This window comes from Carassius auratus, chromosome 39 (genome assembly GCF_003368295.1).
Source record: "Carassius auratus strain Wakin chromosome 39, ASM336829v1, whole genome shotgun sequence".
Classification (NCBI taxonomy): Eukaryota; Metazoa; Chordata; class Actinopteri; order Cypriniformes; family Cyprinidae; genus Carassius; species Carassius auratus.
Window position 1 is genome coordinate 4,392,457 of NC_039281.1, and position 20,666 is coordinate 4,413,122.

The following is a 20,666-nucleotide window of genomic DNA, read 5'->3' on the forward strand; positions in this document are numbered from 1 at the left end:
TGTTGTAAGGATTTGCAGCGTGTTTCGTTATATGCGTGTGTTGTGAAGGATTTGCAGCGCGTTTCGTTATATGCGTGTGTTGTGAAGGATTTGCAGCGCGTTTTGTTATATGCATGTGTTGTGAGGATTTGCAGCACTTGTGTTGTCAAACTGATGAAGATGTTTTTTTTTTTTATTTGCTGGTGTTTTTCAATTTGCATGTGTTTTCTTAAATTGCAGCGCGTTGAGCTGTCTCGACCACCGTAGATGTGTTTTCTGGTGCGCCCAATAACAAAGATAACACGTCGGCAGCGTCATACGTCAGCAGTGGCAAGAAGAGAAGACAATGCTGAATAAAGTCTTTTATATTATTTTTTTTCTTTTGGACCAATATGTATTTTCAATTCTTCAACAAATTCTAACTGACCCTATGATGTCACATGGACTACTTTGAAGATGTTTTTCTTAACTTTCTGGACATGGACAGTATACCGTACACACACTTTCAATGGAGGGCCAGAAAGCTCTAGGACTAAATCTAAAATATCTTAAACTGTGTTCTGAAGATTAACAGAGGTCTAACGGGTTTTGAACAACATGAGGGCGAGTTATTAATTACATCATTTCAATTTTTGGGTGAACTAACCCTTTAAGCTGTACACAGCACCTGCAGTACTGGTAAAATCATCAACTTAACTGCTGGTATACATAGGCCTATATACATACATACATACATACATGTATATACATACATACATGTATATATATATATATATATATATATATATATATATATATATATATATATATATATATATATATATATATATATATATATATATATACACACACACACACACACACACACACACACACACACACACGTTTTTTTTTTTTTTTGTGATCAACTTTTAATTTTTTATATTAAGAAAACAACATCCATCCAAACCAACAAACAAACAGGGAAGGGGGAGCAACAGAAACATTATCAATAATTTACAATTTGTAAGAGAGAGAGTGAAAAAAAATTACATGGTCATACCTTTACATATTCCAAAATGTCAGAAGAAAAACATTGCCATGCATCAATAGTCCCAGGTTTATATCTGTTAATTCGTGCCATGTACATTCACAGGCCACTAGTCCAAAAAGGCTATGAATCCAAAATGTTTTTGCACACATGTTCAGAGTAAACAAGTTTGTATTATTTTCTTCTTTGCAGCTGTAAAACCAGCAAACAACATTCTCTTCTTTAATGAACTTTCTTCAGGAGACACGCACATTTCTTTAATTCTGTGGAATATATACCATTTGAAAAATATTCAAAGCAATAACCCAACACCATACACAAGGCAGTGGTTCTTAATTCACATAATTATTAAAGCCACTGGTGTACGTTGATAAAATAAATTTATATGTCAGCAAAAACGGTGTAAACATTCATCCACAGCAATGCACATTAGTGAGCATCATAATTAGGTGTGCAATAGAAATTTAAATATATATAAACATGGTTAGCTGCAACATTATTATGTGGATTTTTATAGAAACACCTGAGAACAATCGTGACAAGACATGATAAAATTTTCCTCTTTTTCCCCATTCATCTTCAGTCTTTAGTTAGTGGTCTCCTAGACTGTTTTTGCAGATATGAGCAAAAACCAAAAACAAATCTCTTTTTCTCTCTTCTGTGCCTCTATCTGTCTCTCTCTCTCCAGCCCAAAATAAATGAGCAGTATACGCTGATGCTCCAGATAGTTTGTGTCTGAACCTGATAAGGTGCCTTGAGAGTGTATGTTCTCCATGTACAGGTGTATGGTCTTCCCTGTTTTTCCTTTTCCCATTCCTCCTCTTTATCTCTGTCTCTGCTCGCAGGCTGCATGGGCCAGATAAACTCAAATCTGGGAGGAACATGAAGAATGTGTGTCCAGTTCAGCAGAAAGACCTTATATACAAACTATGCACCATTTACCGTCTGTTCCACTAGTTTCAAAAAGTAACTATTTGATAAGATCAGCTCCACACTTGCTTTGGAAACCGTGTTACACCCAATTAAATAAATGTAATGTAAATTTACTTATTATTAAAAGTATATTCTAATTCCAGTACAAGCTCAGTCGGCAGCACTTATAGTGTTGATCACCATAAATTAATTTCCTCTTTTAATCTCTCTTTTTCAAATAATATTACAAATAATAATAAAATGCAAGTAATGCAATGAATGTCAATGAAGAGAATCCATAAACATTAAAATACTATCTGTTTTAATTGTAGTCAGAATATGTTACATTATTATAGTGTGACAAAAAAATAAAATAAATTTGACAACATAACCATAAAAATTAACACATTTACAGCTCGAATAATACCCCAGTATCAACACAGGCATTCATTTGAATGCTTTTATTTATTTATAGGCTTCACATTTCTCATTTTTTAATTCTCCAAAAATTGTCCCATTTACTATCAAGTTAGTGGCTCACTATAACTTTTGTTTTTCTTTGGCAGTTATTTTTGTAGTAATCAATACTATGCCACAAATGCTGTTGAATGATCTTGTAATGAACCTGAAGCATTTTTTTTAAAGATACAAATTATTTAAGTTAAAAAATTTGTACTGCCCATTCTGCTGAACAGTTTTGCATGAAAAAAAAAAAAAACATTTTGATTTTAATATTTTAACAGCTTGGGCTCTTCTGTGCCAGTCAAACATCAACTGTCCATGTTAGTGCACACAACACCATTTGTCCAGATCTTTCTAACCTTGAGCTTGACAAGATACCAGTGAACGGAAAATACACCTACGTACGGGGAATAACAAGTGACCAACTGCCACTTAATGTCAGTTTGTGAACACTCACAAGGCAGAAAGTAAAGGCAGAGTAAAATAGAAGACATTTCTGCTAAAGTATGTTTGTGTAAAGTATGTGTTATGTAACACACTTAACACTTTTTACATCCTTCATTTGAAAAGATTTTCACAAGTTAAAGTCCTCATATCACCTCTGAGAATCCAGGGCCTTTTATTTATTCATCTTTATGCTCTTTTGTTGAGTGCACTTGCCACTTATGTACATATCATTATGTCATCATTCATAACAATGTCTTTACAAGAGATATATAAAATCAAATGACCATGATGGCCTGGTTTTGGGAATGTGTGTGTGTGTGTGCACGCATGTTTTTGTGACATATCAGGACACAACTCTGTATAATGAGATGGGTATGACACAGGTATTACAAGGAGAGAGTGACTTATGTGGACATAACCCATGTCCCCATTTTTCAAAATGCTTATAAACCATACAGAATGAGTTTTTTTGAGAAAGTAAAAATGCACAAAGTTTCCTGTGAGGGTTAGGGTTAGGTGTAGGGTTGGTGTAGGGCCATAGAATATACAGTTTGTACAGTATAAAAACCATGACGACTATGGGATGTCCAAAAACAAACGTGTGTGTGTGTGTGTGTGGTCGCAGGCTGCACTCACTGATGTGGGAAACACTTGCTCTGTTCCAAAGCTTCGCTCCAGTGATCCTAGCAGTGCTATGTCATGTGAACCCAGCGTCAAAGAACAGAAAATCAAGGGAGAGAGAGAACTGGAGAGGATTGTCCATTGATGTGTGGGCATATCTATAATCTCTTAAACACTGTAAGGCTTTTATTGTTTCTAAACTTCATGAGTAAATACCACCGGCCTTTTTCAATTTCCATCGTAACCTAGACTGCTGTCAGGTCAGCACATCATAATTCTCTTAGTGGACACAGCCTCACATCGGTACGTGGTTGAAACTCTAGGCACAGAGTACACTTCGCCCAACTCATTTATCTCAAAAACACTCTTGCACATAGCAAACAAGGCATTTTTTTCTTAATTTTGTTTCAAAATAAAAGCAAAGTTCACAATAACTAGTTAAGTTTTGGCCATTTCAGAGAGTCAAATTCAATATTGCATGAGCTCTGAGCACTAAAATACGGTACAAAAATGAAATGGCATGGTGGGCCAAATCAAATGTCATCATTAGCCAACTTTCGGCCTTGGTAGGACATATTTTGTCTGCAGCATTTCTATGACACTATTTATGTTATATGTGTCAAAAATTATAATTAAATAATCTAAACAGCTAATCATATAATCACAACTATTAGCAAAGCACATTTGAGGGCATCAGTGAGTAATGCATTTTTCAAATCCAAGGTACTTAACAGAGCTCTTAAGCGCTGCCTCCGTTTGAATGAGCTCACTGTGCAAAGCCGCCCACTACTGCTCTTGAGAACTGATGACATGGTGCATGGTGTGGGACTTGGTTACTAAAACAATTGCATATGGTTTGTATTCAAATAAACCTAAATAAGGGTTTGCATGGTAAAAACAAATATTTGTTGAGTATGAAGAGTAAAGAATATCACATATGTGACAATGAAGGAAGTAGCACTATGGTTTGGAGGGAAAAGTTTGACACCTGCATTTCTGCAAACATGGTGCTCAGTTTATGATAAGCGTACTTATACTGCCACCATGTGGTCATATGCCCTAAAATCAACTGTGCCTCTTACAACTGCTAGTGCAATTTGAATTTGTGAGAAACTGATCTGAACGAGAAACACAATGGTGTGTTAGTGTAAGTTGACAAGACACTAAAGAGAAAAAAAAGTCTGTTGTTTTGCTTCTGGCCTTTTCATGAGGTAAATTGGATGTCTGACTGACCTTATCAATGGACTCTGGCCCCAAACCTCCTCACTGCTAGCATTTACAGCTCAAAGGTTAATGGAAGGAGCTGGAGCCAGACTGAAGGTTATGGATGGAGCTCTCAGCTTCCTGCCAGCTCAGACTTCAGACAACAAGCACGCCCTGATGTCTCCAGCTCAGAGGAATTGCAGACTCACTTAAATGAGATTTAATGAGACTCATGAGAGGATATATATCTTTGGATTTGCAACAATACCGTGGTTGCATGGATAAGCTGTAATGTACAAATGGCATTTAGCATGATAAATAGCTTTTATAGCAGATGGCAATCTGTCAAAAAGAGTTTTGCAATTTGTAAGTATGATTCCTTGATTTAATTTCATATGTTAATTAGATGAACCAAAGAAATTGTTGATATTTATAAATTCACTTTTCATTGCAGCTTACTGATATAGTTGCTGTAAGGAAACAGAGCTTCACCTGAAGAGGGATTAATTAAAAAATGGTTGAAACATTTCTCAAAATGATGAAGGGTTTTTCAAATATTTATAGAGCACCAGGTGCAGTCCCAAAATCAGATAGGTTCTTGGTTTTATTTAAAGTTAATATATACTATTTCAAGAATGGTTATTATAACTCACAAACACACCCCCACATTCAATCTCCAAACTGCTTGTCCTACATAGGATACAGGGATGCTGGAGCCTATCCCGGCTGCTCGTGCCAAAGGCAGTGAATCACTCTAGATGGAAGTAAATTAATATTTTAACTTGTAATTCAATTAATAATGCTTCTATAATGTTATGCATGATCTTCCTGCATTGCATGCATTATGCTGCCAAAGAGGGCGCCAGTCACACTGAACAAAATGAAATATCGCCACCTGCTGGTGAAGAGTCAGACCAGCATCTGTCTTGAACCTTCATCTAAAGACATTATGCACATAGGCTACATATAATACAAATAATCATTGTATTCGTTTTTTATTATTAAACAAATTTGTACATGGAGATGCATATGAATGTTTTTGTATATACAACTTTGTATGTACATGTTTCTGTAACGTTCAACTGTCGAACTCTCAGAATTGTCAGAAAATCAGCATTTTCTCATTGCTGTACCCAATGATATTTTGACATTCCCTCTGAACAGATTAACATAAGGTACAGCTTGTTCTGTGAAGATTTGTATAAAGAGGACGGGTAATTAAATTGACAGATGTCTAAAGTCAAAAGATCTAGCATAATAATAAATGAAGCAAATTAATTGACAAATTGGAACAGACAAGGATAGGGAACTGTTGTAAAAAATAATATACCCTGAAAATGTAAAAAAAAAAAAAAAAAAAAAAAAAAAAAAACATCAGTTTAAAATTATTTATTAATATATTATTATTCGAATTTTAAACATATTTGCCATTTTGTTTTTAAACATCCTTCCCTTATTTCTCTCTAACAAAAATTAAAAGCAAATTTTTCATCAGCCATTTTTCCAGTCTTCACTATCACATGATCCTTCATAAATCTTTCTAATATCATTCTAATATGATTTGGTGCTCAAGAAACCTTTTTCTATTATCACTACCGAAAACAGTTGTACTGCTTAATATTTTTGTGGTAACTTCTTGTCAGGATCTTTAAATAATAGAAAATTCAAAAGAACAAGATTGACCTGAAATGGAATCTTTTGTAACATTACAAATGTTTTTACTGTCACTTTTCATCAATTGAATGTCCTTGCACAAACACCTACCGGCATGGGCGGAGTTTGGGGGGGGGGGCTAAGGGGGACACTGCCCCCCCCAGACCAGAGCCAATTAATACCTTGTGCTTTGAAAAATAAAAATAAATACAGAATTCATATTTTCTAATTTTATTTGTCCTATCTTATAATTTTTGTGGATATAATGAGTAAGTTTAGAATTAATTATTTTTAATTACTATATTGAAAAAGCTTATTTTGGTGGACTTCAAAGTATCGCGGTAAGTTACGTGAGTGGACTCTCTACTCGTTCTGTTCCCGTTTTAGTCTACATGCTAAATAAACAAAATGGACATTCGTCGTTTTTTTAATAAACCCACTAGTAAAAGTGTGGAGTTTTCTAACTCTGGCACTTCAACCATCAATTCCACTGCTGCTACTGACACCGCAACCGAGGCCGGTGTAGCAGTAGATTCTGTTCCCTTCTGAATGTCTGTTTCCCCCGCTGGTTGCCAGGTCCGTGTAATAAACCCAACCAAATAGTTAATCAAACATTTTCCCAAAGTAGCCTAAATTCCACGGCTTTGGCAACATACAAATGCAAATGCACCGCATGCAAATGAAGTGAAAGTGACATTCAGCCAAGTATGGTGACCCATACTCAGAATTTGTGCTCTGCATTTAACCCATCCGAAATGCACACACACAGAGCCCGGGGAGCAGTTGGGGGTTCAATGCCTTGCTCAAGGGCACCTAAGTCGTGGTATTGAAGGTGTAGAGAGAACTGTACATGCACAACCCCCACCCACAATTCCATCCGGCCCAAGACTAGAACTCACAAACCTTCGATTGGGAGTCCAACCCTCTAACCATTAGGCCACGACTTCCAACAAATGCACCAAACACACCTGGATGTAAGGAAAGCAAAAAGGGACAAATTTCTTGCTACACTGCAGCATAGTAAAATGATTCTCACACTCCCGTTTATGTCCTTTTTTTTTTAATTATTCATCTTGCAGCTGTTGCGTTATTTTTGTCTTATTTTTTTACATTTCAAGTTGAAAAACCTCTCGTCTTAAATTTATTTTCAAGTTTAAGATTTAGGACGGTATTTTGAACTATTTGACTTGCCGTACATCCAGTCACGCTTCTTGCGCACGCTAGTTCTGATCGTACGTATAGTAACTCGGCAACTACGCAAGAATTGTAGTATGTTTGCGTAAAGGGAAACAGACATTCCGAGTGGAACAGAATCGACTGCTACACCGCATCTGCTGGTAGATGCCCCCCCACACACAAAAGTGAAACTCTGCCTATGCCTAGCGGAGCAGGGGAACAGCCTGACCAATGTGAGGCACACAGCATTATGTTAAATCCATCTAAGAAAAACAAGCCTGCTGACTAGTATGACTGAAATGTGAGAAGGTGTATGTGAGATCTGCTGACATATGAACAAGTTAACACAAATAGCAAATTAATGAGAAAATGGTCTCAAATCACCAGTCCTTTTAGCCTCAAAGGCATGCCTATTATATAATGTAACCTGATTTCCATTTTTTAAATTAATTTCTATGACATAATCTACAGCTATATTTATATATTTAAAATGATATATGTGTGTGTGTGTAATTATAGAACATTTAAAGCTGCGGTAGGGTAACTTTTGATGCTCTAGCGGTTAATAAACAGAACTGCTTGCATCTTGCGGAAGAACATCGAAGCCGGAACTACTTCTCTCTGTTTATGTCTATGAAGAATCACAAAGGTACTGGGTTACTCCGCCACGGTACCCCCGAAGCAATCTAAAATAGTCCGAATATAAACACTTATTATAGGTGCACCCTAGTGATTCGGGACAAGCTAAAAACATGGTTTGGAAAATGGATTCATGGTGTACTCGCTTATTATATACATTTTTCTACATTTTGAACACAAACAAAGTTACGGACCGCAGCTCTGATTGGTTGTTTCTTACCGGGAGCGGATGAATTTCTGCAAATGGCAATAGGACCACTGGGAGGAGCCAGAGAGGCTTGAATTTTTCACAGATTATCTGTCTCATATTCTACTGTCAGGACATAATGACAGGTTTAACAAATATGTAAAAAAATATATTTTTACAAAAGTTACCTACTGCAGCTTTAAATGGTGCCCAAACCAGACAGCTGCAGTGCACATGTTGTTACAGAACCCTGCTTCCCACAACCCCAGAATCACATACCCTTCCATTATTATTAATTCATCAATCAGTCACGTATAGGCATTGAATGTCTGTTCTCTATGGAGCATGACTATTACGGCTGGAAGGCATAGGCTAAATAAACCTTTCCGCATCCTCCCTCCCTCCCTCCCTCCCTCTCCTCATAATTCCACGCCCTAACGGATACACAGACACCAGCAGAAGCAGTCTGGGTAATCTCAGCAGACACCTCGTCCTACTCTCTTTCTTCTAGCCAGTGGATACAGCAACTCTGTGCACTACAGTAAGTCTTTTTTTCATCCTCATTCCTCTGCGTATGCTTGTGGGTTTTAACATGATTTATGCGACGACTGGAGATGGTAAATTGGCTATATGTGCAGCAGCCTAAGTGAAAAGAGATAGAGCGATATAGGAGCTATTTCTCCTGCGAGGTAGACACTGCAGTCTAGTCTATAAAAAAAAAAAAAAAAAGACTGCCTGCTGCATGCTTAAATGGAATGAAGCAATGTGGAAAGAACAAAGACACAGACATAACAAAGAAAGTAAATCTAGTGAAATCAAAGAGGAAAATGTGCTGGATAAGGATACATAGAGAGGTGGCTAGGTGGGCGGATAGCATCAGAACATAATACATGCATGCACACATGTGCTACATGCTACCATCACACACACACACACACATACAGAGAGAATTGAAACATTTTACACAAGCATAGCACTCTTACAAATATATAGTATTCTGATGGTGTAATATTTGAAATAATTGTAATATCTAGCTGTCTTTAAATCAAAAAACATTTTCAGACCTTGCTGTAAAATGGCTGAAACAATGAAGAAACAGCATGCAAGATTTTTGAAACACTATAGAAGACAAAAGCAAGGTCAATGCTCTTTAAGTCACATCTGTCATCTCTGCTGACAGCAATCATGTCTGACAAGCCAGACCTCACAGAAATCGCCAAGTTTGACAAAACCAAGCTGAAGAAGACTGAGACAAAAGAGAAAAACCCTCTGCCCACCAAAGAGAGTGAGTGTCTGTTACACACCAGCATTCAGTGTGTCCAATCAGTTTGGGTGTGGTGTAGGTCTCTCTAAACCCCCAACCACCACCCACCCCACCCAATCCCCCATCAGCCTTTCTCATCTCTGCAGTGAACTGTCTACCATCTCTCCTTATTTGTCATTTTGTTTCAGCCATTTCTTTCTCTTCTATCTTATATCCCCTTCTCTTTTTTTCTTCCACTCTCACTCATCTCAGTCTTTTTTTCAGCTTCTTATGTCAGCAGAATGGTCTCGCTTAAAGTCCTCCATCAGCATTGCAGTGCAGACCTAAGCATGCTCGCAGAATTTCCCATGAGAATAAGCATCTTATTTGCAATAATGCCACGCTCCCTCATCCTTCAAACACATCTCTCTCACTCCCTCTCTTAAGAAGCTTTACTGGCACAATAAAAGTATTTACACTTCTAAAGCATTAAAAACATTAAATTTAATCTTTTTCTGTTTTCAGCTATAGAGCAGGAGAGGAAAGGTGATGCAACACCGTGAGTTAAGAGACAAGGAGAAGACAAGCACAAGACATGTCCTTCTGACATGGCAGATATTACAATTCCTATTTCTGTTTAAAGGGTGCTATTGCCCCATGTGATGCATGGTTACCATGGCGATTGGAGAAACTGGGGCCTATGAATGGGAGAGTAATGAGGGATGACTTGTGTCAGGGTTAAAAATAGATATTTTACCTAATTCTGTTCAGTGCATTTTTTTTTTTTTTTTTTTTATGGTTTCTTCATGAAATAAAGACAAGTGAAATGTAAAACAAATAAAATACCAAATATGACTCATGTTTTTAAATTATTTTTGTTTAGGTATAATGAAATTATTCAAAACATAAAGTCAAATTCTCTTGTGTTCACCAAGGCTGCATTTATTTGATCAAAAATACAGTAAAAAATATTATTATTATTTAAAATACTTTTAATTTTTTTCCATTTTAATATATTTTCAAATATAATTTACTTCTGTGATGCAAAGCAACCATTAATATTTACATGATCGTGTCACATGATCCTTTAGAAATCATTCTAATGTACTGATCTGAGAAACATTTCTTATTATCAGTGTTGAAACACTTGTGCTTAATATTTTTGTGGATTTTTTTTTTTTTTTTTTTTACAGTGCTTTAATGAATAGAAAGTTTTTTTCTGTCACTTCTGATCAAATTAATAAATCCTTGCTGAATAAAAAAAAAAAATTTCCTCAGCCAAAAAGTATACTGACCCCAGACTTTTGAATGGTTGTGTAATTCATGTGCCACACACTAAGGTAAGGTAAGTGGTCACAATGTAAACAGGTTTGAGAAGAATACATAACTTGAATTAAAGTTAATTACAATAATCACACACACACAAAAACTTTCACAATCTGCCATACTTGACCAGAAATAAAATATATATTGTATGCATCTTCTTAAAGCAGAAGGCAAAGAAAGGCTATGTCATAGAAAGCCATGGATTTAGTATTTGTAAGATTTCAATAGACTACTTTAGAAATGCATGATTAAGTTAGTGGTTACTTCAAATATATTCTAGTTTTCAACCTGTCATAAACTTAAAAGTAGGCTGACTATATTTTAGTTTTCCAAAACAAGGACAGTGGGTGCGGGCAGGGCGGAGGGTTGGTTGGTGGTTAAAATAGTACTATAGATATATCACAAATATCAAAACTCAAAATATGCAATTTTCCATACCTAAAATACATATTTTACAGTCACTGTTATGTATATTTGATCATAAATACAGCTAAAAAGCTTCCTGCAGTGGCCCTCCTTAGCTACTTATCAGAACAGTTTTATCATAGGCAGAATGCAAAATGTTTCAATACAAGCATTTCAGTCAAACTTAATTTATGCAACATTTCAAACCTTAAACTTAAGGTGGAAAATCAACTCATGGCAACAGTTTAAAAGTAGCCCAATTCCATGGAGAAAAAAGGCGGACTTGACAACCCTGCATCCAACACAAGCTGCAGGAGTCCAATTTCACTGATCATGGGGTGCGTGGAGAGATGGCTGACAGACCATGCTGGAGGATTTGCTGCTCAACAGATCCTGAGCTCGTTGACAAATATCTGATCATCCTTTACACAGAGCAGAAGTGATAGCAAAATCGAAAGTGAAAGTGAACAGCAAGCTCTCATTCAAAAGTGATTTGAATACTCCACAGCGGCTTCCTGATGCTGAAAATGATATGCACTGTTAGAATGTCTGCAGGAGCAGGCGGGACTGGACACAAAAATCGAGGGAGCAGGTGCTAATAGACACAAATTCAGCGGGAGTGGGATTAAGATATTTTTGATATTCATGTCCTAAGTATGGTCACGTTATTTAAATTCAGAATGGTGCTTATAGAAGGACAATAGAAGCGTATAATAAACGGGTCTGTTTTGTGGTGTGGCCAGCAGGGGCGCCACGATTAATAATTACCCAGCGGTTCTTAATTCTGGTCCCGGGTTCAAACATCGCTGAATATCCGATACTAGGCCTGTATTTTACAGCGCTATTCTTGTTTTTACATTTAACACCCGATAAGGAGGTGCTGGAAGAAGCGATTATATCTCATTTGAACTCAATTGTGGTTGAGATGTTATTGAGGAGCGCAGCTGCGCTCTGGCGTCACTGCTCTTGTCACCCATCACCTGCACTCTGAACACCAGTGCTTCTCCGACCCTTAGCGTCTTTTATTACCATCTTATCTCTCTCAAGACTGACATAACTAAAACCAATTAATTAAACTGAAAAGACTTACAAACACAAATAAAAAGCAAAATGTCTTTAATTGGTTTTAACCTGTGTTGCTCGTGCAGACACCTAATGAGCGGATCTAATAAAAATGTTTAGCCTATAAGGTAAGGCATTAATTCGAAACTACGGAGCTAGGCTCCATTCCAGTTTTAAATTCATCTATTAAAGGTCACTTAGATGTTTTGGAGTTTTTTTTTTTTTTTTGCGTCATTAAAGTCTGAAATTAGGCTACTGAAAAAGGGAACCTTGGAATAGGTTAAATATTTTGCGTAAAAAAGTTTATAATTGTTTCTAAAATCAACAAATAAATATTAAAATATTGATATTTTATAATATATATATATATATATATATATATATATACATATATATATATATATATATATATACTGGGGGAAAAAACTTTTGCTATGTGACAAAAACTATGCTACCAAATATTTTACAATTTCATGAAAAGGCGCGTTTGCAAATCAAAACACATTTAAAATAACTTGTCATAGGCCATTGTGTTTTATATTTCCTTCCTTAATCACGAAACAAGGCGAAAAGCCTTAACAACATAGGCTAATGAACTGCACCTGAGCCTCTGTGAGTGACTCCTCAAAATGGATTATCTGTGCGACAAGGTGAGAAATGTTCTCTGATTTCAGTCTGACATGGGGAGTAAACGCTGTGGTAATGATCTTTTATAGCCATTTTTAATCCTTAGTATGTGATTTATTTCACATAGCCTATTTGTTGTTACATGAATTTAAGCGTTGAAGTAAGCTATGCTTGATTGCCCGCGGTTTGTTACCCCATAAACCTATTCTGAGATATCTGCGACAGAACATTTATGGCACGACGGTCCCATTTAGGTTAGGTCTGCTTGTACCAGATCATTGTTTAATACTGGTTTGTTTTGTAACAAGTAGGTGTGGGAATTTGGGTTTCAGGCACCTTGTAGACTTGATGATGTCGGTTTCCAGTAAATGGGGATTATCCTCACTTGCGCGTCCCTCCATTGTCTTCCAGCCAGCAGCATTGGTTAAACCATTATCCCACAATCAAATAAATGCTGTTCTGAAAAGGGAGTTTGAGTGTCTACCGATTTGATTCGAAGATCTCAATACTTGGTTTCAACAATTAATCTAACACGGGCAACAATTTCAAAAAATCACATCTCCATAGCGTATTAATTAATCGCAAAAGTCATCGAAAGTAAAATGATGAAATATAATCGTTCTCATGATTATCCTTTTGTTTACATTTTATCAGCTGTTGATCCCTTGGTGACAAATAATAACTTGGTGTGAATTGGCTTATCTGTTTTGAATTAGTCTTCATTTAGTGACACATGATTGAATTGTCAGCAACTATGTTATGGAAATTGCCCTATTATTAAAAACGACTGCTATTAAAGAAAAATAAATAAGAAAAATAAACTTTTAAGCATATGATGTGTACCTTTTTTGATAAACCAGTGAAATTACATATATGGGCACCTTAAAATCAAAAAAAAAATAAAAAATAAATAATAAATACATTCTGACACAAGTCGTATTGGTCAAATGATGGAATAAATCCTATGGATTCATATATATATTTGCAGACTAGTATTATGACATGTTGCAGTCTATACATGTATTGGACTACATTTCCAGACATTTTTCACGCCAGAGCTCTTCCCAGGGGATCAGCTGGTCTTCTGTTAACACCAGAGTGTCAGAGGCGCAGACGTGTTACATGTTATTTGCATGGCCCTTAGCGAACGGAGCCGAATTATTTTATGGCTTTTTGTGTAGAGCAGCCCCTTACATTTCAGTGTCATTTCCATGTGAAGAACTTTACCAAAACGTGAAGAATCAAGACTCAAATAAAGAACATCTATAAAGTTTTTTTTTATTGTGTATAGAATAGTTCAGTATTATTTATAAACTAATAAAGCCTTAATTTAACAAGGCAGACAAAGGGCTATTCTGATGCAAAACTGAATGTCCAGTGGTACATGTACAACACGCAATCAACAATCAGTTTATTCATGAATAGCCATACATTATAGATTATAGCCATACACAACACCTTCAACAAGTCTAGTGAATGGATATTAGACGAACAGTTTGATGGGGCTGGACAGTCCAATTCATTCAAACAGTCTTTCAAATATACAAATAGTAGCACATTAAAGTTGCAAGCATGATGTTGAACGGACAGTAACGTAAGTAACAAACTTAAACAAACAGTCGGGTAAAAGAGTTTATCTATGAACATACTGAAACAACCCTCATCATGAAAGATGGCTTAACGAAAGCTAGTCTGAAGGGCTTAGGGAAAAGTGTTAATGCTTTGAAGTGCAGTTAAGGCCACACATATGCCAGTGACCTCCTTGACGTCTTTTCACAGCGAATTGTCAAAGGGTGGAAGATGCCTGCAGTCAAAGTTGGCGACAGGTATAAATGCCTTGCTCGTTCGAGCCCTCAGTCACTCTGTCTTCTGTCTCTTCTTGGGTATCCATCTCAGTGTTTGTGCCTTGAATCCCCACAAGAAGGGAGCATCGAAGACTCAGGGGTCGCTCACGCAGCAATGAACACTTGCGAGCTTTTTGCATCGTTGGTGATGTCCATGTGCTGTCACATACTGTCGACAACCGCATGGTACAAACATATTTACAGAATATTTGAAATATGTTATATTTTAGCTGTGTTGTCACTGGTATTTATTAACAAAACTTATGTTAACGATATGCTTTTTCTTCTCTTTTTTTTTTAAGGTCGGTGAATAACTTCTTGGTTACAGGACCAAAGGTAATTTAAGTTTTTATATATATGTGCAGCGATATTTCATTTATTACACATGCTATTTTATTACATTTATATATATATATATATATATATATATATATATATGTGTGTGTGTGTGTGTGTGTGTGTGTGTGGAAGTACAGTCTCTAATTAATGCACGTATTTTACATCCATCAGGCTTACCTTACATACACCAGTAGTGTGCAGGCAGGGGCTCAGCGTGGCATTGAAGAGTGTAAACATCAGTTCTCATGGGACAGGTGGAACTGTCCGGAAAGCGCACTGCAGTTATCTACACACAACGGCCTGCGAAGTGGTAGGTATTATAATTCGCTTTAAGCAAAATCTGATTATGTATTCTGCTTTAAATTGTCACTCTTAACAATTAAGTTTTTACAGACTTATGTTGGAATTTTTTTTTTTTATAATCCACCAAGATGTATTGTTTTATACTTTGTGCACAAACTTATATTGTATCACCAAAAACTTGCAAATACGTACTTTTCACATTTTAATTTAAAAACGCATTGCATTTAACGTTCTAAAAATGACCTTTTTGTTTATTGTAATTTTTTTTAGCCACCAGAGAGACCGCTTTTGTGCGTGCCATAAGTGCTGCTGGAGTTATGTATACTTTGACAAAGAACTGTAGCATGGGGGACTTCGATAACTGTGGCTGTGACGACTCCAAGATAGGAAAAATGGGTGAGATATTTTTTTATGTATTTATTATAATATATTACACTTATCTGTAATTAAAATTATTACATGTATTAAGACCAATAACTGTTTTATTTTTTCAAAGGTGGACGTGGTTGGGTTTGGGGAGGCTGCAGTGACAATGTTGAATTTGGAGAAAGAATCGCTAAACAATTTGTGGACGCGCTGGAAAATGGTCACGACTCGCGCGCTGCAGTCAACCTGCACAATAACGAAGCTGGTCGACTTGTGAGTACAATTGTATTCTCTCATCAACTTTCTCTAGTCAAACGAAACACGTTTGCATGTAAGTGCATATAGCTAATGTGAAACTTTATTTATTTCAGGCTGTAAAAGCAACACTCAAAAGGACATGCAAGTGCCATGGTGTCTCTGGAAGCTGTAGTATTCAGACATGTTGGATGCAGCTGGCTGATTTCAGAGAAATCGGCACCTATCTGAAAATCAAGCACGATCAAGCACAGAAGCTGGAGATGGACAAAATTCGGATGAGGGCAGGTAACACTGCGGACAATCGCGGCGCAATCGAGGACACGTTCAGCACCGTTGCGCGCACAGAACTCATTTATTTGGAAGACTCTCCAGACTACTGCGCGAAAAATCTCAGCCTGGGACTACATGGAACAGAAGGAAGGGAATGCCTACAGAGCGGAAATAATCTTTCTCAGTGGGAGAAGAGAAGCTGCAGGCGTCTCTGCCACGAATGTGGTATGAAAGTTGAAGAGAGGAGGATAGAGACTGTGAGCAGCTGTAACTGTAAATTTCACTGGTGTTGCACAGTCAAATGCGAAACGTGCACACAGACTGTGACCAAGTATTTTTGCGCAAAAAGGCACAAAAACCGTCGGCCGCACAACAATTCACGCAAAAGACAGCATGCGCGTAATAGATGAAGCTATCATCTTTGCCAGTATATTAAGTTGTATATTTCCAATGTAATATATATTTTATATGAGATTTTAAGATATGCTGCTTTTTCTCTTACTGTATATTATTCTGCACATTCCTATAAGGATAAATGTCCATTCGAACCCCTATTTAAAACTCAAGGGCTTCCTCGTTCCCACTGTCAGTTGGACTGAGCACATACTAAGTTCACGAAAACCTAAATTAATTATTTGCACTTTTCATTTCGACATTAGACCACAGATTTACTTATGTTGAAAGATTGTTTTGTATACTTGATCACTACTATATTTTTTTCTGTCTCGCACAGATCACTTGACAGTGTGAAATGTTTCACAAGGGGCTTGAAGTGTTATGGAATCTAAGGCAATTATTTTTTAACTATCACATTGTGTTTACATATATATATATATTAAACTGACTGATTTTGTCATCGGAAGCACATTAAATATTTTAAACTAAATTACAGTCTCCGAGTGGTCAATTTCATTGCGCATGTCTGACAACTGGTCCAAATGTTTATAGGTTAATAAACGACTTTTTGAGACCCTGCTCATGGAGAGTGCATTGATATAGTGTAAAGTTCATTGGAGGCGTTTCCTTGACTTGGCTGGTGACTGTGGACCAATAGCATGACAAGAATCCTGTAACAGAAAAGGTATTCTGACCCCCCATGGGAGGAGTATAAAATACATGACGGCTCATCAACGAATCAGTACATTTCCCGCTTTATGGGGATCTAAGATAATGCCTTATTTCAACCGTTGGGTCTTTTTATTCTTTATTTGCAACAAAGCTCTCCATGGGGACACATGGTGAGGATGCATTATTGTCAGTTTGCTGTAGCCTAATGTAAAAACAATTGCTCGTTAAAATAAAGCGTTTTTTTTTTTAACCTTTTGCCTCCATAGGACAATGAACAATTTGCTGTGAAATCGTTTTACGGAAATAGACCACAACATCATCTGGTTTAGTTGTGTGTGTGAGAATGTACAGAATACCTCGCATGCAAATCTTCAATATCCTTCTCTTATCTTCTTCTATAGGCGTGTTTTACCTATACAAGTAGTGTGCAGGTCGGTGCGCAGAGCGGGATCCGTGAGTGCAAGCATCAGTTTGCTTGGGACAGGTGGAAAAAAAAAAAAAAAACATAAAAAAAACCTTACAGATACACTCATAAACTAATATACTTAAGCAAATGTAATATCGACCCGATTAATTTAAAACAGAAATACTACAACTATGTATTAACAATTCAATAAAAGTGAAGTATTTGCTGCTTTCAAAACAGTCCCGAAGCATTTATCACCCAACACTATTAATTCCAGGGGGTCGTGGTTGGCTTTGGGGAGGATGTAGCGACAACGTGGATTTTGGCGAGATAATTTCTAAACAGGTGGATGCGCTTGATACTGGACAAGACTCTCGAGCTAAATTGATTTGAGGAAAAAAAAAACTGTTTCTACGTCAACGTTTTCATACTGTTCTGACAGATTAAAAACACCTGTGGCAAGCAGTGGCTTGTTTGCTTAAGGAAACTAACTTTTGTGGTTACTGAAACGTTTTAAAATTTTGAAAATGTTCTTGACACGTATATATGCATTTATACGTATAAAGAACACACACACAAGAGATCTGTAGATTATAACAATACTATATGTTTTAGGCTGTAAAGGCGACCATGAAGAGGATCTGTAGGTGCCATGGCATGTCAGAAAGTTACACAATTCAGACGTGTTGGATGCAGCTATCTGATTTCCGCGAGATTGGCAATTACCTGAAAGTAAGGCACGACCAGGCCCAGAAACTCGAATTGGACAAGAGACAAATGCGCGCGGCCAATAACGAAGAAAACCGCGTGGCTATGGCAGACGCGTTCAGTTCCATCGCCCGGACTGAGCTCATATATCTTTAGTATTCGCCGGATTATTGCGCCAAGAACCTGAGCCTCGGGTTTCCTGGCACGGAGGGTCGGGAGTGCGTGCAACATGTCTCACTCAGTCAGTCTCACTCAGTGGGAAAGGAGAAGCTGCCGCAGGTTGTGCCATGAGTGCGGTCTGCGGGTGGAGGAGAGGCGCACAGAGATAGTCAGCAGTTGCAACTGCTAGTTCCACAGGTGCTGCACAGTAAAGTGCGAGAGCTGCTCTCAGGTCATTGTCAAACACGTTTGCGCCCGGAGACATGGAGGCCACGGGCACCAAAGACGCAGACCTCGAGGACCAAAATAAAACACCCCCTGACAAACTCTTTTCTATTGAGAACACCTCCACCTACACTTTTCTAATATTTGCTATGTCTGTACATAATATTATATTAAAGAATTTTAATAAAACGAAGAAACTGAAATTGTTAGTGGTCTCGTTTAATGATTAGGAACCAAAATACGTCCAAATTGAGTCAATAACTTAGTTATGAACAGTACAGGCTGCTTCTGTTGCCTATGTTGAACAACAAACAGGCATGTCCAAATACGAAAATGCAGTTTAAATCTATTGCAAAAATAGCAACATAAATTATGAAGAAAGAAATATAATTTTGTAGTACAGATACATTTAAACAACAGTACATGCCTGCTTTTAAATCAATGTTAGCCTACAATACAAACGGATACAATTATTTTCTAAAAAAAAAAAATTAAACAAACTTCCTGATTGTTATTATTGCACAGAATGTAAGGGATGAAATAAGCAATGAAATAAGCAATTAAATAAGTGATTATCAATTATAATGGTTGCTACGTTCCTCCTATCTATATTATATGCTGAGCCATTTGAGCGTTGTGTGCTGTCCCAGACATGCGCCGAGAGAGAGAGAGAGAGAACCTTGAAAAGATATGATGGGGTCTCAATTAGTACTACAGTAAAGACCGTTTATTTAATGAATACTCTTAAATGGATTAACTTTATCACGCTTGGCCCTAGGCTCCTCCCTTGCCTAGAGTCTGACCCACTTCGATATGCTTGCAGCACGGACAGTATGCTGCCCCGGTGACAAAGCCCGTGGGAAACACGCCACCGCTGGAAGGGGTTTAGCATGTTGATCCGCGTTAGCTGTGTTGGTGTACATAATCACACCTGCGGAAGTCACCGCGATGCATGCAAATAAATCAAAGGGAAGGATCTAAATTCCATTATTAGTCACGTTACGAGGTTGAGAACCCATTTAAATTGTAAAACCAGTCCTACTTCGTGTGTCAACATAGAGTGATTATGTTTTACCAAACTGGATGGCATGGCCTAATCATGACATTTGTTTCCATATCAGCAGATTTCTCACTTGGTTTGCCTATTACTTGATGCATTTACTCAGTGGGACATGCCACAAATCTGCCAAACTGTCTAGGCTGATGAATGATGGGATATTGGCATATATATATATATATATATATATATATATATATATATATATATATATATATATATATATAGACACACACACACATAAATTTTATATTTTACTCAAAGTACACCAGTCAACAGAAACAAATCCTTCTCTCACCACAGAATGACTATTTGCCTTTCATGATGCTATGTTTATTTCCCAGGCCACCCTGCTGAGCTGTGATGAATATGGAACAAAGTGGCCCTCCCCTCAAATACAGTACCATGTAGTTGTCATCTCAGTCATGACCTCCGATCTCATCCCCTCATTATCTCTTATTTTACTGACCTTATATTGATAGAATCAGGTTGTAATCTAGGGCAGCCCTTTGGTTTACCCACTTTAAAACCCCAGCACTGATCCCAGTCTGTTCCACTCCACAAAATACCTATTTCCTTGTAGTTTAAGGATTCCACTTGTGCATGACAAAGACCAGGAATGCATTGTTACTTCATCAGATAGAACTGCAACACTCTCCATCAAGCTAACTACTGACTCCCAGTCTTATTT

The 20,666-nt window shown here is 37.1% G+C and overlaps 2 protein-coding genes and 1 pseudogene across 3 annotated transcripts; all 3 read left to right on the top strand.

Annotated features, from left to right (window-relative positions):
• The first annotated feature begins 8,747 nt into the window (after positions 1 to 8,747).
• On the top strand, positions 8,748 to 10,334 carry LOC113058139 (thymosin beta-like). The gene is made up of 3 exons (XM_026225819.1): positions 8,748 to 8,850; positions 9,490 to 9,594; positions 10,078 to 10,334. The coding sequence occupies exons 2-3, from the start codon at positions 9,495 to 9,497 to the stop codon at positions 10,113 to 10,115; spliced, it is 138 nt and encodes a 45-aa protein (XP_026081604.1). The 5' UTR covers positions 8,748 to 8,850; positions 9,490 to 9,494; the 3' UTR covers positions 10,116 to 10,334.
• A 2,574-nt stretch (positions 10,335 to 12,908) lies between these two features.
• Positions 12,909 to 17,210, top strand: LOC113058140 (protein Wnt-8a-like). Of its 2 annotated transcripts, none has more exons than XM_026225822.1 (7): positions 12,909 to 12,995; positions 14,869 to 15,002; positions 15,119 to 15,152; positions 15,327 to 15,465; positions 15,729 to 15,854; positions 15,955 to 16,097; positions 16,196 to 17,210. In XM_026225822.1, exons 1-7 carry the CDS (start codon positions 12,975 to 12,977, stop codon positions 16,760 to 16,762), a joined length of 1,164 nt encoding a protein of 387 aa, XP_026081607.1. In that variant the 5' UTR covers positions 12,909 to 12,974; the 3' UTR covers positions 16,763 to 17,210. The 2 variants fall into 2 exon arrangements, with proteins under 2 accessions (XP_026081607.1, XP_026081606.1); XM_026225821.1 differs by having other exon boundaries at positions 12,933 to 12,995; positions 14,752 to 15,002.
• A 183-nt stretch (positions 17,211 to 17,393) lies between these two features.
• LOC113058014 (protein Wnt-8a-like) lies at positions 17,394 to 19,003 on the top strand (annotated as a pseudogene).
• The last annotated feature ends 1,663 nt before the right edge of the window (positions 19,004 to 20,666 follow it).

What these genes read in the sequence shown, in the direction of transcription:
- LOC113058139 (XM_026225819.1), top strand. Translation starts at nt 9,495, where the DNA reads ATGTCTGACAAGCCAGACCTCACAGAAATCGCCAAGTTTGACAAAACC. An exon ending in CCCTCTGCCCACCAAAGAGA is followed by an intron (nt 9,595 to 10,077) that starts GTGAGTGTCTGT and finishes TTCTGTTTTCAG; the next exon opens with CTATAGAGCAGGAGAGGAAA.
- LOC113058140 (XM_026225821.1), top strand. Translation starts at nt 12,975, where the DNA reads ATGGATTATCTGTGCGACAAG. An exon ending in TCTTGGTTACAGGACCAAAG is followed by an intron (nt 15,153 to 15,326) that starts GTAATTTAAGTT and finishes TACATCCATCAG; the next exon opens with GCTTACCTTACATACACCAG. An exon ending in CTCCAAGATAGGAAAAATGG is followed by an intron (nt 15,855 to 15,954) that starts GTGAGATATTTT and finishes ATTTTTTCAAAG; the next exon opens with GTGGACGTGGTTGGGTTTGG.